This window comes from Taeniopygia guttata, chromosome Z, assembly GCF_048771995.1.
Source record: "Taeniopygia guttata chromosome Z, bTaeGut7.mat, whole genome shotgun sequence".
Lineage (NCBI taxonomy): Eukaryota > Metazoa > Chordata > Aves > Passeriformes > Estrildidae > Taeniopygia > Taeniopygia guttata.
The window spans coordinates 15,007,459-15,021,682 of NC_133063.1; the positions used below are offsets into that span (position 1 = coordinate 15,007,459).

The 14,224-nt window shown below is 37.2% G+C and overlaps 1 protein-coding gene across 2 annotated transcripts in view; it reads right to left on the reverse strand.

The window, feature by feature from the left end:
* Nucleotides 1-324: 324 nt before the first annotated feature.
* The window catches only part of DAPK1 (death associated protein kinase 1), an 86,654-nt gene continuing 72,754 nt past the window's right edge, over nucleotides 325-14,224 (reverse strand). For both annotated transcript variants that reach the window (XM_072922093.1, XM_002194596.6), the window contains exons 20-26: nucleotides 13,136-13,358; nucleotides 10,604-10,792; nucleotides 8,663-8,860; nucleotides 6,344-6,482; nucleotides 4,896-5,016; nucleotides 3,329-3,517; nucleotides 325-2,716 (exon numbers count right to left, since the gene is read on the reverse strand). In XM_072922093.1, the coding sequence (XP_072778194.1) occupies nucleotides 1,484-2,716; nucleotides 3,329-3,517; nucleotides 4,896-5,016; nucleotides 6,344-6,482; nucleotides 8,663-8,860; nucleotides 10,604-10,792; nucleotides 13,136-13,358 (2,292 nt within the window). In that variant the 3' untranslated portion in view covers nucleotides 325-1,483. The remainder of the gene's footprint in view (nucleotides 2,717-3,328; nucleotides 3,518-4,895; nucleotides 5,017-6,343; nucleotides 6,483-8,662; nucleotides 8,861-10,603; nucleotides 10,793-13,135; nucleotides 13,359-14,224) is intronic.

Below are 14,224 nucleotides of genomic sequence, written 5' to 3' on the forward strand. Positions count from 1 at the left end.
CAGCACAGCATTATCTGGAGAATTGATGACAGACTCACATTTGCTGTTTTGTTTTCCATTATGAAAAACCACAAAGGAAAAGCTATGTAGCGAACTGCTTTGGCTTGCCATTTGTTAAAATGAATGCAGATTCCTCTGCTGTACAGGGGCCATATCTGCAATTAAAGAAAAACCCCATAAATATTCCTGAAGCATACTAAGACATTCCCCTGAAGGGGGAGGTTCCAAGAACTTCAGAAGGAAGGCATTGCCTCTCTTCAGTTCTAACTGCAAAGAAAAGAGAAGTTTTGATACCCTTCAGCAAGAGAATGTGATCAACAAGGATGCAACAAGCAACAGTTTATTTGTAGAAAAATCCTTTAAAATTTACTACAATGTAAGATTAAGGAAAAAATAGTCTTAATGTATATACATACAATATATATAAACAAACACATATCGCACCATGAAAATTACATGCTTTTTAGAACAGAGAATGGATATTATTCCCTCATATCAATTTAAAAGTTGTCACTGCAAGAAACCTTGCTTCCTTTTTTTTATCCCCATCAAAGTTTTCAAGTACAGGAAGTAAGTAATGCAGGATCTCTAATAGTAGAAAACCTTTGTTATACACAAATTACAACTGACAGCTAGACAATATTATTCTGCAGTATCCAACACTTGTATTTTTTTAACTCTATTATAATGATATGAACTTTTACCTGAGGTGCATGGAAATAACGAAGCATGATAATTGGCAAGTTTAAGAGATTTTCACATTATGATTTTACTGTAATTGAAGTTGATTAGGTGTCACACCTATACCTATAGTACTGGCACAAGAATGCTCTGCATGAGTCATCACCAATGACTTAGAAGTGCAGGAAAAATTAACAGGCAAGCACCACTTGCAATGATAAGCATGCAGACAATTTGAGTGAAACAGAGGTAGCATGTTCTTGTAACTCCAGCAGGGTCAATCAAATCAACTGCACCCTCCCTCCTGCAAAAGGCACTCACTTTTTCAGCTAAAAACGATGCACTTAAGTTTGGTCAGATTGACCGCAAATGGTGGATTTCTCTTGTACAAATATAAAAAGATGTTAAGCAGAGGACACAGTGAAAAGGAAAAAAAAAAAGAGTGTAAGAAACAGACATATAAGGTACTATGTGCTATTTCTCTCCCCCTAGCTCTTATATGGAGAATTATATAAAACAGTTGCAGTACGTAATCCAAAAGTTAAGACTTTCCAGTTGAAATGGCAGTATTAAGCAGCACATTCTCAATCAGAAATAGTTTCAAACCACCAGAAGTACACCAGTCTTTTTAATAAAAAGCAACAACTCACAGTTAGGAGTAGAAAGTTTATGCACAAAAAAGGTGGCGCCAGAGAAGGATCCTCTGATGCAAAAGCTCATAAATTAGTATGCACTGTAACTTTTATACTGTATCTTTTATCCTTTCTGCACTTTGAAAGACGTCCATGCAAAACACCTCCTCTTACCGTGACACTACAGAACTAATTGAGTTGTAAGATGTGCCACTGTTGCAACTGGAGGCATAAGCCTCTTGACCATTAGCATCTAAATTAATTTTGAATACAGAAGATGCCTTCAGTAAGAAATCTGCTGCATCTCTGCGACCTAATTCCCTCAGCTTAGACATTAGTATGCCTACAGTGCTGTCAGGTGCATTACTCCATTCCTGCAGAAGGGCATGAACTGGGCTTGAGAGAAAGTAATTTTGTGTTCCATTATTTGTATTATACTTTGCAACAAGGTCAGGGAGGCCCAAGTTCATGGCAAGAAGGCACCAGTCTTTGCCCATTGGATCAGGTGGATCCAAAAGTCGACTCAGTTTTCTCCTGGTAAGTAGATTCAGATCAGAAACATGAATATCCATTCCTAGGCTTCCCTGGGAGTAAACATCAAGACACCCAAAACACAGTATACTGCTAAAGCTCTCTTTATATCCCCCCATAGTGTTAGTTAGTGATGTCTCCTTTTGACTCTGTGCACGGAAAAAGTCTCTAGGCTGGTAGACCATTACTGGTTCATGGTGTTCCCTCAGCTGCTGAGGACTAAGGTAATATTTCCCGGTCAGAAGACCAGGTAAGGTTGTTGCTATTAAGTTATCAATAGTGCTGCACACAGAATCCAGAAGTAAGCAGCACTTGATCTTCTCTGTTTCCAGTCCTCTAACTTGAACCTCTATACCCTGCCCATGGTTAACCAGCAGCACTAAAAGCTCGGCTCCACGATTCATAATCTTTGATCCATTTACCCACAGACGTATATCAGCATCTCCCTCTGTGCTCTGCTGATGAATCCACCTGCAGAGATTCACCTGAACTTTATGAAAAATTCCACAAGGAAATGGGGTAAGATGTTCCACAGGAACGATTCTAACACCACCATAGATCAGCACTTCATCCTCCTCATCTGTCCAAGACCTGTGAAGATTGTCAGTCTTTATGAGAGCAGGAATATCCACCATTGCTCCACTGCTAAGGTCCCTTGCACAAATATCCATGGCATCCAAAATCTGTATCAGTTCTTCCACGTCACTATCTGTCACCAGACGCTGGATGTCCTCTATGGTGTACCGACCTCTATAGTGATGGAGGGCTTTTGGGTTCTCCACTGACAAGATTTTTCCAAGGACATTAGAACAGAGCCAGCGAGGATCCAGAAGCACAACATCTTGGACGGTTTCACTCTGCATAATGTTAATCTGTTTATAAATATGAAAATTACTGTTTACATCTTGTGAAGTACAAGCTGATAGCCCACGTTCTTGCCTTCCTAACAGACTGACCCAACAATTTGATTAATACTGCTCACAGGAAAAAAACAGTGCATTTAAATATATGGCAAGTACTCAGAAAAAAAAAAAAAAAAAAAAAAAAAGATCTTGTTGTTATTTTCCACTAGTAATGACATTATTTGAGCTCAACAGCTGGAAGCCTAGTCATGCTCTGCAAGCTGTTTTTGCAAAGGTGTTATCCTACTACTCAATTTCTAGTGGACACATATAAATCTTTCATATGCAGTGAACACTCCATTGAAGGTGATAATATAACTCCTTTCTGAGTATTTTATATTCTCACAACTGTAGCAATAAACTGTAATTCTTCCTGTCTCAAAGAGATTACATTAACAAAATAGAAGCCACAAGACATAATGATAACAGAAAGTGTTAATAAGCATTCTTTACTTATGATGTCTTAAGAGGAAGAGAAAAAAACCAAACAACTTTAAACATTTGCTTAAACTCATAAAAGAAATGTTCTACCAGAACAGTATCTTGCAAAGAAAGAAATGGAATTTAGATAAAAATACTTACTTCTCCTGTGCTATGCAACTGCTGTGCAATATGCCGTACATCATTTTCGCTTGCTAAGGGATTAAGATGTTCCTGTACATCATACACAAACTGCTGCAAGGACATCAGCTGGTTGGGCCCATTAATTTTTCTCCAGGAAGGCAGTGTGGAGATTATTTTTTCACACAGGTGAGTCATAGGTGGACAAGTCTTAGAAATGCACAGAAAACATCCCCTTGAGAATAGTGGTACAATTTTTTTTAATATGGAGGCTAATGCATTTATAATGAATATTCAGATCTAAAGAGCTCCCTTTTTGCTGAACCCTTATTCTTCCATCTGGCATTCACTTGCCATAAGATCTATCTACTTTTTCTTAAAAAAGTGAGTTGCAGAAACTAGTTTTTCACTGAAATAAGCAAAATTTCCAAATATCACCATGTGTTGCCATCATGCATTTGTAAGTCAATGCTTATTTCTGAAACGATGAGAATTTATTTAGAATCTGTACTCATCAGTATCTTTACAGGACCAATTTACTTCAAAAGGTGGGACAGCAAGGTAGTAAATAAGAAGCAAAAATGGTACTTTGTTGGTTGCCTTAGACTTCACTGATGCCTTCTTGCTCATTCTCAAGCCACAGCCTCCCCTTCTTATACAGTAAACCCCTTCAGATTTTAAGCTAGTGACTATAGCTATAGTAAAGCTTTCATAGAGAAGAAAAGCTTACACAATCAAGAGACCATCAGGAATGTAAAATAGGCATTTTGCATGACTCTAAATATTTTCCTCAACACAGAGAATTAACTCAGTAATATATCCACTTTTAATCAATTACAAAAAAATACATTTCAAAAGTTGCTGAAAAAAAATCTTGTTGGTGTGTAACAGGATATTAATCCATTTAGCACAGGCTATAAAATATTTCACTTGGTCACCCTTATTATGGAACTCTCCATGGATTCATGGTGATAACATCAAACCATGGCTACACTTTACCTTTAGTCTCATATTCATATACCTACACATACAGATACAGCTTCAAGCAATATTTTTCAATTAAAAAATGCAGTCAAAACTTAATTCATATTCAGTTTACAGATCCATATTTGGAATTATCTTTCTAACAGTTGAGAAAACTGTTATACTCTGGTGTGTTTTTAAGGTGAAAAACCTTATTTTCCTGAAATGTATTTATAATATATTTCTCTGTTTCTCTATAATACTATGCTGAGTTAAAAAAAAAAAAAACAACAAAACAAAACAAAAGGGGAGACCAATGCTGGAATCTGATCACTGCCAATCAAAAAACAAAATTATGACTTTAAACTGATATCTCAAATTGTTTCCTTTCAACAGAGGGTATTTTGGTCATCTGCTTGAAACAGATACTATTTTCAAAATGCTGACTCAATCTTTGATTATAAGGCTTTGTTTATCACAAGACCTGTCAAGTGTGCTGTTAGAACATTGGAACAACAGTGGTTTCTGTATGCGTCATTGTCGTAAATTTGAAATTTACAGTAGATTATTACACAAGACGTTCACATTTTGGCTTATCCAACCCAGACTTTTAGACACTACTTACAGAAATTATCTGGCTTCTTATTTCTTGCAAGTGATTTCGGAGAAGCTTCATATCTTTAGACCCAGATGCTCCAGCATCCAGGACAAATAACTTTTCTGAGATTTGCAAATCATTTCCAAATCTAAACAAAAATAATCATTATTAACTTAGCCCCAAATCCAGTTTATTTCTTAATACAATTGTACTTCAGTCTTGAATTACACTAGAGTTGTTTTTCCTTAAGGAATTATGAAGTTTAAGTAATGATTATACTGAGATATTTTATAAGCATAGACACTATAGCTGCTGTGCAATTTTCTTGAATATAAGCAGAGGTTTATTGAGAGAAAATTGTTTTCTCTCAAGATGAAGAGTGAATATTTATAAGAAAATGGTAACTGCATCACATGACCTGTAATTACAAACCAAAACATTTTACTAGAGAAGAGATTCCAGGAATTTATTTGAGGTCTTAATGTCTGTTGCTTGCTTTCTTCTCACTTTGAATTGTTCAGTAGTCATTGCTGTTGACAGCTCTCTTTCCACTTTTGTTTTGAGTTTCCAACCACACAAACCTGTTTGCCTAGCTTTAGAGAGATTTGTATTTAAAAGGACTCCAGCACCAAAGATGACACACAGGTATTTTTCTATTGGTTTATTTCAATTGATTAAGATAATGCTTCCCCCCAACCCCACCCCACCACTATTGTGCTGGAATTCCTGCATCTGTTTCTTGTACAGCCCAGACAAGTGTCCGTACTCTCAGGTATGGATGATTTCTCATATCCAGTGTTTCCCATTTACATGCTCACTCTGAATATAAGGTTATTGTTACTTTAAACAATAGTATGTTTCTGGAAAATTCCCCATTTCCATCTACCATTAGCATGTGCTCCAGACATTTACTAAAGAATTCTATAAGTTTCCCTAACTTCTATGCACCTCTTGGATGAACTTGTCACCTGTGTGACTCCACAATGTCCAGCTTTTTGTAAACTGTGTGGCGACTACTTCCAGGCCTCATTTAAGTTTTTTTCATAGCTATCCTAAATCAGTAAAGAGCTAAGGGTAGTTCTCTGGTAAAGTTTCCTCTTTTGCATCCAAAATTTTTAGCTGCAAATGACCTACTTCTCTGAGACTTCTCGGGTGCAAAACCTGAGAACCAAGATGTTAGACAGAAAGTTGGAATGGGTCTTTGGATGTAGCCTAGTGTTCACGGGATGAGCCTGCCTACACCACAATTAATTTTGACACCACTTGGCTCACTTTAGCTCACTCCGAGCAGTTTACTCACTGTAATATTGGTAAATGTTTAAATTTTAGCACAACATATGCCTCCTGAACATACTCAAAGTATCATAATATAATATAAGCCATATAAAAACCTTTCACCTATTCCAATGCATTTTAGTATTTTTCTTTCCAATTAGCATGTTTAAACACTATGTATCAATATACTTCCCACTTACCTGTTCCTGATTTCTTTCAATAAAGAGATGTCTTTGTCATACCAGAACTCTCCTCCGACAGGCCGAGGCAGATTCACTATGTCAGCATGCGTGGCAACCAAAACAACATGCAGAGGACTTTTCAGCTTCCCACCAAATGCTAGAAGAGAAACAAGAGGACTCCCTCACTATATGGCTTGCCATGGAAAAGGCTGATACTGACCCAGAAAAGCAGAAATGCATTTTACGTTTTTCATACCAACCACTTTTATAGTTGTGTACCAACTCTAAGGACAGCCATAAACAGTGTAACTGGTGATACTCTTCTTATAGGACTGGGTATATGAGGCCTGATTTTAATAGCTAGACAATTTGAGTAACATCAGATATATCTATATTGTGTTACATTATTGGTTTAACAAAAACAGTAATCAGAAGCACTAATGATATACCTACTAACTACAAACTACGACAGTGTGAGGAGAAAAAAAATTAGAAATAGCAGCTTCTTGGAAGGATTTTGCATAATCTTTGCATAGCCCTTAATATTACAAGTGCAGAATAGAGAACTGTAAGAACACAAAATGTCTACAACATTCATATGTTGATATGAATGCTATTTTGCAGTACTTACACAAACAATGATCTCTCACTTAGGTGAGAGTTAAGTAGGAAAGCCTGGCAGAAGCCATGAAAAAGAATGAGAAAGAAAGAAAGATACAAATGGCATGAATGAAGTGACAGTACAGAACACAGAGGTTTCAATCTTTTCTCATACCCATATTCCAGAGAATAGAAGACATCGTTAAACTATTTTTAACAGACAGTACAACCAGTCATGCTCTTTTAGCCTTAAAAATGGTCACATGGGAGAATTATGCACACATCACTGCTCAGTTCTCATCAACAAAGAGCTACATAATCTCAATTAATTCACAAAAAGCCACACTTCCCCAAATCTCTGCATAGCACTTCCAGGCAAGTATTTGGTAATTATCTTATTTTTATTTTTCTTTTGAATTAACAGCTAAGGACTTAGATAAAATATTTGGAAAGTAATTCTAAGAGTTTTAACTTTTCTGCACACATCAGTTACTAGATATTACTTGAGAGATTTTGAAGATGGGTACAGAGATGGATGGGTACCCAGACAGAGCTGATTAGTATAAACACAGATTTAAGTGAAGTATCTGAAAAATGCTGATAATCAGATGAGCAAGAAGAAAAAATGGACTGAGACTGATGAGCAGTGAAAAGCTTCCAGCAGCTGCAAATTAGCTGACCTTTTCTGAAAATTTCTGAGCTTTAAATTTCACAGGTAATTTATTGTTGGTTAGATCCAAATGCTGATATTATTAACATTGTGATTTGATCTAAACCAAAAAATAAAAAAATGCAGAAGCTTGAACTGAAACCCAAGGGTTGACCTTTGCTCATTGTCTGGCTTGAGATAATGCATACAGAAAGAGCGAGAGAAGAACCCTTTGCATAATGTTAAGTATTTAATACGTTTGTCTGGTGAATCCCTAGCATCACTACAAATGTCCTTTAGTGCTGAGTTAGATCCACCAGCTGGAATAATCTTTCAGATCATAGAACCAAGACACGTGTCAGAGCTTGGTTAGTCCAAGAAACTGTCACAGTCTGCAGAGCAGTACTCAGCTACAAATGCAAACAAGTTATAAGTTACAATATATACACCTGGACTACCAGACCTTTTAAGAAAAATGCTATTTAAGTTTGCCCACCAAGTAACTTTCAGTAAGTCTGAATATAAAACAAATAAAAGTAACTTAAAACCTGTGCAAAATTGGAGCATATGTGAAATTTACAAGAAATACTGATTTCTGTGCATCAGCATCAAAAAGTTCTCATATTTGAAGTCCAAACAGAACTTTTGTTAAACAGTGAAAGCTGCACATACTGAGGGGTAAGGCTGTTCTGTCCTGTTGTCAATGACAAGATTAATTTATACTGAAAATATTCTTTATTTGGGCTAGATATAAGAGGAATTTAAGCCAACTTGGTTTTGAATAGTTCCAGCGCTCTAAAACACTCTTGATCACTTATCTGACATAAAACTTCATCTGCCATGTACAGATGTAAATCCCAGTGCCACGAGATATTGCACTGTACTGTGTGACATTTTAAATTTAACTCTTTGGTGTGTGCAATGCTTCTGGCTTCTTCCACAGATAAAATTCCCTTTTGCCAAGAAACCTAATGTAAAGTTTGCATACATGGGGATGAAGACACCCAACACAGATGATGTACAGAGTTGCAGAGAAATACAAGAAGTTTTATATCTCTAATACTTCATTAACAAGCACAATAACATACCTATTGGCTCCTCAACTGGGACCAATGATTTCAAGAAATTGAGCCAAAAGGTCACTTGGTTTAACTGGATTTCATAAGGCTCCTCAAGACTAAAAAGCACTATGTGAATTGCAGTGTGATCATTTGCAGCAAAATAATCATAACAGCAGAAATACACAGGATTCCCAGAGAATTCCCAGATGCTGAAATCCCCAACTCCTGAAAAACAGACAAACAAGAAGAGATCACACTTCATCAGTAAGCATGAAACTTCTTCTGGCCATGGAAATACAAACAAGATATCTAATCTGATTTAAACTTTCACAAACATAAACTGTATGCATGTGAGAAAGCAAGACAGAAAATGCAATCATGAACAAAGGGAACGAGTTTCAGTCAGTTTTAGAGGCTTAGCAGTTGGACCCTTAAAATCTGTTCCTCTCTTACATTCCTTCTCTAGGACATTTAGCTGGATTCCATATATAAGTACTTGTGTTAAATGCATGTAGTCTTCTGCAATTAAATTGATCTTTGCCTTGAACAAGAGAAGCAGATCTTGTAATTGTCTTGAAAACCAAGAATAATGGCTTCCATTCTTTTCCTGTTCACCTCAAAAAAGCTTAATATTTTTATTAATTATTCTTCTTAACATGCCACCACTGATTTTAAAAACCACTGACACACATTCTAAAAAAACCTTATACTATTCACATTGTGTTGGTAAATCAGACCTGAAGAGTCACCATGTCAAGGGTTCCAAGAGCTCCATGCTTCTTTTTGCCATCTCTAGTTTAGGGTGAGAAAAGTGTTAGTATGTTGCACTTCCCAGATGCACCATCTGATTAGGGTGATGTCTGCTGCACCTGTACTACTTCTAATTAAATAAATGGTGATGAAGGGGAGAAGTCAGAACACTCCAACTTGCTGTTAGGAGTATAGCCACTTAGAGTTCACCTGTGTGTACACTTTGTTCTGTATAGGACAGAACAGAGAAAGAAAACAAAGTCCTTCTGACAGTCCATGGCACAACTCTGTTTCCCTGCAGAATTGGACTGGGCTTCAAATTACACTGAAGGAAGAAATTAGCGTACACAAAGAACAAGTTTTAGCTACTTGGCAAACTCTACAGCATCTAGGATAAATGCTTTGTCACTGCATTCGCAATTATGCACTGATATACAGATTTCTGTTTCCAAGGTAAACTTTTGATTAATACTAACTCAGCTTCAAAATTGTACTGCTAAGGCATGCAAAACCTTTCCTTATGAAGAAGAGATCTGACCACTTATATAAATGACAATTTGTATGGCTTGTAGAGCACAAACCCAATTTATGTGGTCTCAGAGCCAAAAGCCATGTACGTACTTACAACACTTTCTGTGATTGACCCCTCTTACTGCTAACTGGCTTCAACTGCAGAGCAGTTAGTTTCCGTGCAAAAAAAGAAAATAAATCAGAAGCTCCACTTATAACGACTGATGGGCTCCAGGGCTCACCAAAACTGTCCCAGTCCTGACATGGACTAAGAACAGTATGTCCTTTGCATAGCTGGGGAAATACTTAAATGGTGAGGACTAAATGGGCCAGGCTAAATCTGGTAAAATCCCCAGATACCCTACAGTACAGATGAAGAAGCATTCATATTGTAGCCATTTTGCTGACCTGCTCCTGTCATACCAAATCCCTCTTTTCTACTCTCCAACTTACTCACCTCAGAAACATTCCTAAGTAATACCGTGAAAATCTGACATGAGTGATTAAAATGTATATTACAACAGCTACAGAACTTCAGTCAGATTCACTTTCTCAAACAAATTAAATCCCACCAGTGTTTGATTGTCAAACACAGTCACTACTATGCCAAGTCAGACTTTCCCCCTCAATTTTTATTAAAAAAAAATGAGTTAAATGGCATTAATTGTTCTACAACATTAAGGCACCCCAGCCCAGGGCTCTTCTTACCATGCAAGTAGGCATTCTGGATGTCAATGGCCTTGGTGGACTGGTCATCAGAAGAGAAGTGAGAATGATGAGCAGGTGATACGAAAGTTTCTAATACTCCTTTGGTCAGGCCTGGCTCAAACATCATACTACGGCTTCTCACGCTGACATTTTCACATCCAGGATAAAGATTTGTAATACTTACTGAAACTGGGTCAGGGAAAGGAAATGAGATTACAAACCATGTGAAAATCACAACAAGATCACTTCAAAACAACTATGCAGGCCATAAAAGCAGATTAAAAAGCCCAAAGTGTTCTTCAAAGAAAAGAGATATCTATGAAGCTGTGGGTGTACAAAACTACATTCTTATTCTGAATGATTAAAAGGAGAATATTAGAATGATCCTATAAAGCACTTATGTCCATTAGCAGATATACCTCTGAGTGGAAAGCATAAAAGAGACTGAAATGTATGTGTATGAAAGGTTTGAATAGTTAAAGATCTGTGTTGCAAAATATGCTGTCTTTTTTTTTTTTTTTGTTAAGCTAAGGGCTACAATTTCATTGCATGATTTATTATTGGCATGATATGTCACATATTCATATTATTGATTCCTGTAAGTAATGATAAAAAAATATCACTGTGTAACAAGTGTCTCAGCAGTGGCTGGGAAGAAAAGTAGGCTCTTAACCAAAATTATTTTACTCCTAAACAATTTTAAAATTCCTTGTTAATTCAGACTCCCAGAGTGCAAATGAGAAACAAAAAGGCTTTTTAACTGACTTGCACCACCTAGTGGATAAAGATTTCTTTCCTCCACCAGTCGGCAAATTCCAATATTTAGGTTTTACAATAGAAAGAGATTACCTGTTAACTGTCAAACTACACTTCTATGTTTGATCTCCTAGGGTAATATTTTAAATTTTTGGCTCTTGTAAATAAATACTAAGTGGATTTGCACACATATTTTTACAGAATTTAAATAAACACATAAACAAACAAATCCTATGTGACCAAGTATAGACCAAATTGTGATGATATAAATATTGATATGCTGATTTAAATATTTATCTGATTATGTCACTCAACCCAGAATATAATTTACATCCCAAAAGAACATGTACTGAAAGAAGCAAAACCCAAACTTCTAAATGCTAAAATAACCCCATAGTAATTTTGTATATATACAGCTGTATATCTTTCTGGATGTATATCTAGGTAAGCTCTTTTGAAGGGCTTCAAATTCACCTTTATTTTTATGCTGATTTGCCAGTGTGACTGGCAGTCTTTCTGATTTTATGATGCTGTGAGTGCATAACACCTCTTCTTTAGTTCTGTTACTAACCAACACAAAAATTTAACTTCAATCAAAACCTTTCTGTACTACCTCCAGGAACTGATATTCCTTGAGTGATTTATCGCCCTTTGTATGACACAGTAAATTAAGATAAATAAATCAAGAACTTTTGACTGATTAATTTAATCAAGTTCTTTTTTTCTGTTGTAACAGATGTGAGGCCCTTGTATTAAGTAAACATTAAATACAGTAACAATCTCTGTGGAATGGGTCTTGCCTTGTTAAGCTTCTTTGTGAATGCCCTATAGCTTCCTCTGATGAACAGAGAGAAAGCAGAGATGAAAACAACTACTAGCACTGTCCTAATATTACTGAAAAATCATGAAAAAAATCCACACCTGCAAGTATTATCCAAAGGTTTTTTTTTAAAAAAAGGCAACCCTGGCCTCATCTAAAACTTACAAAGTGTAAGACCAGTTCTAAACATCAATTTAAACTTGAGCTCCTCAACATGCTTAGCTTGCTTGTGTAGGCTCCCACTGTTAGAAAAGGGACCTGGATACTCATCTTTCCACTGTCCCCCTGTGGTTTCTTCAAAAACTGGCCACAGGCTTAAGTGTAAACCTAGCTAGTTTCTCTACACCTTGTAGCTCTTCCCACTTTGCACAGGCCAGCTGGTGCTACATGAGCAACCTATGACCTACCTAATATTTGTAAACATTTACTTCAGTTTAGAAAATTTCCATTTTCAGCTTGTTTGAAGACAACTTTAGACACCTCTAACTGGATTAATTCAAACTTACACCTCAGGGAAAAGCACTCCAAGGCATCAGAGGCAATTCTGAAACATATTGCTACTTAAAAATCTCATAGAGATGCAGCAACTGTTCCAATTTTGCAGTGTTTATTGAAGTTCCTCCAGCAAACTGATGTTTGCAATCCAGGACATTTTGTGAAAAATAAACAGCAGTGTTTACAAGCCCTGTCCTCTGCTGTGCAAGTTCACTTATGCAGCATGTAAGCAAAAAAACCCCTTAACTACTCTTGTGTCCTTTACATTCATTGGCACTCTTCCTCTTACTTTATGTACAAATCTATGCACAGAGAAGCCAATCCCTTCTCCCCTTTTCTTTTGTTTCTTAGATAATTAGGCTGTCCTGTCTTCTGCAGTGCAGCCAACAACTTCTTCTTAGGAGCTTAGAGAATAAGAGGAGACTATTTTCTCATACAAACATTATGGCTCAAAACCATACCTGAAGGTTTGGAAGACAAAGGTGATGGGGGGAATCTGCTTGAGTTGGTGGAGGAGAGCCTAGGCCTACGTCTTCGGAAAAAGCTTCGTATCAGGCCGCATTTGAGAGACTCCACGAGGGTGGTTTTCCCAGTGCCAGAGTATCCAAACAACTTCAGTTTGATCCGGGGCTGTGGATTCTGTGTGTGCCTCAGCTGCTGGATAAAAATCCCCCGGTGCGTATCCTAAAATTCAACACAAAGGAGAAATCAGAATGTGTGGCAGGCAACTTCTGTCCCCCAACAAACTCAACATGGGGTTTAGATACACTGTCTTGCCAGACTGCTGAAGTCTGGTTCATCATGCAAGCCATCAGCTCCTGGACAGGCAGACAGGAGAGTTTAATGCTCACTCTCAAGAGCTGCCTTGACATTTCACTGAAATCCCATGTCTTCAGGCTCAAATCAGTGAATAGAATTATTTTGACCTCAAACGGAAAGGGCAGAGGTGTCAAAACCAGCCTCTTTCAGTGCCCATTCTCCTAACCCATCAGTCTCAGAAGCTTAACCAATATACATACTCTTATGGAATACACATGCAGCACTGAGGAATTTTGCTGTGACAGCTATCACCTAAACCATCTAACAACTCAATGTGCATTTCTTCTCTTCTTTTTCTTTACATCAACTTTTTCAGTGCTTCTCACATTTGGGTGAATTTCAAGGAAACAGGGAGGAAGCAGCAAAGTGTGAGAGCAAAGGAACTAGATTCCCTTCCCTTTCATCGTTTCCCCATTTGGAGCTGAGGGGCTCTGTTGTTCTGCATTTGCACCTAGTTTACATGGAGGATGAGCCCCCTGAATTATAAGCATACAGCAACTGAGCCGAGAATTTGGCAGAAGCAGTAGTGCACACAAGTTTGTTCCTTCCTCACCAGCAGGCATTTCTTCAGTAAATTAGTCACAGTGCAAACCCTGCAATGTTACAGCTGATACTGAATCCTCCACAAGAGCCACTAGGATAGTAGGTTCTTCACATGTCTGCATTAGAGGCAAAATACTTCACAAGCACAAAAAAATAAGTGTAAGGGATGCTCTGCACTAGATGATACT